Consider the following 1,088-nt stretch of genomic DNA (forward strand, 5'->3'; position numbering starts at 1 on the left):
GTGGTGGACGAAAGCTCTATCATAAATATAGTGGTTTCGGTTACAAGACGCTCTGCTGGAGTATATACACTTTAGAAAACGTATGTACAGATAAATAATTTAAATGGACCGTCAGTAGTGTTCTTGGCCTTTCCTACAAAGAGGCGCCCGTCGGGCCCCAATGGAGCAGGAAGTCGATGGGAAAGGGCCGCACTTCCTCCCTCGCCGGGGCTCCGCGGACCCCGCACAAAACCCCCGAAGGCGGCCCACTGGGGCAGTTTCTGTGGGGAGGACAGGGCTGGACCTACTGTGAGCGGCTCCACGTGAGAGGACAGCGCCCTCCCCCCGCCACCCCCGCTCCGGGTCCCGGCAAAGGCCTTCCTTCCGGCCACTCACCCTGTTGGCGAAGGAGGACGCGGCGGACGCATCCTCGCTCTGCAGAGAGGACTCGGGCTGCACGGGACACGCAGGTGTGCCCTCGCCGCCACTTAAAAGAGCCCGTTTTCAAACGATGGCCCCTCTACTATTTTGGAATCTCGTTAGAAAAAAAAAAAATGGCTTAAATTTTATTCCATAAAAATGGTAGTCAAAAGTCAGCTCACAGTGTGCGCTAATTCTAGGCCTTTCCTAGAATCAAGGAGGCCGCTGGCCTCGAGCCTGGCCCTGAACACCTGCCCCTGTGGCGACAGGGAGACGGCCGCGACCTCGGGGCACAGGGCAGAGGGGCGCTCGGTGCCCGAGGGGCCTTCCTCCTCCACACCTTCTAGCTCTTTCTAGGCGCCGCCGGAAGACGACGCGCTCAGGGCTTCCGGCGTAAATACTTGCAAAGCGGCCGCGGAGGCTCCACCTGGAACTAATAGCGTGAAAGTGGGCGGCGGCCTCGGGAGCCGGTCCTCAGGCCACGGGCGCTGGGTCTCCCCGCCTGAGGCGGCGCCAGACGAAAGTCCCCAGGGCCACCAGGGGGATGCACATGGTGGAGGAGGCCACGAGCAGCCCGATGACGGCCAGCGCGTATGCGGGGTAGTCCTTGGTCACCAGCTGGCCCTGAAGGGAGAAGCGGAGCTCAGCCCAGAGAACCTGCCCACGTGGAACCCTTCCCGAGCACGCGG

At 61.1% G+C, this 1,088-nt stretch overlaps 1 protein-coding gene across 1 annotated transcript in view; it reads right to left on the minus strand.

Annotated features, from left to right (window-relative positions):
- Nucleotides 1-1,088, minus strand: part of SLC6A20 (solute carrier family 6 (proline IMINO transporter), member 20) — a 17,438-nt gene continuing 16,350 nt past the window's right edge. Inside the window, exon 10 of the mRNA XM_005877054.2 lies at nt 1-1,023. Within this exon, the coding sequence (XP_005877116.2) occupies nt 874-1,023 (150 nt within the window). The 3' untranslated portion in view covers nt 1-873. The remainder of the gene's footprint in view (nt 1,024-1,088) is intronic.

The sequence above is a fragment of the Myotis brandtii genome, unplaced genomic scaffold, assembly GCF_000412655.1.
Source record: "Myotis brandtii unplaced genomic scaffold, ASM41265v1 scaffold506, whole genome shotgun sequence".
In the NCBI taxonomy this organism is placed as follows: domain Eukaryota; kingdom Metazoa; phylum Chordata; class Mammalia; order Chiroptera; family Vespertilionidae; genus Myotis; species Myotis brandtii.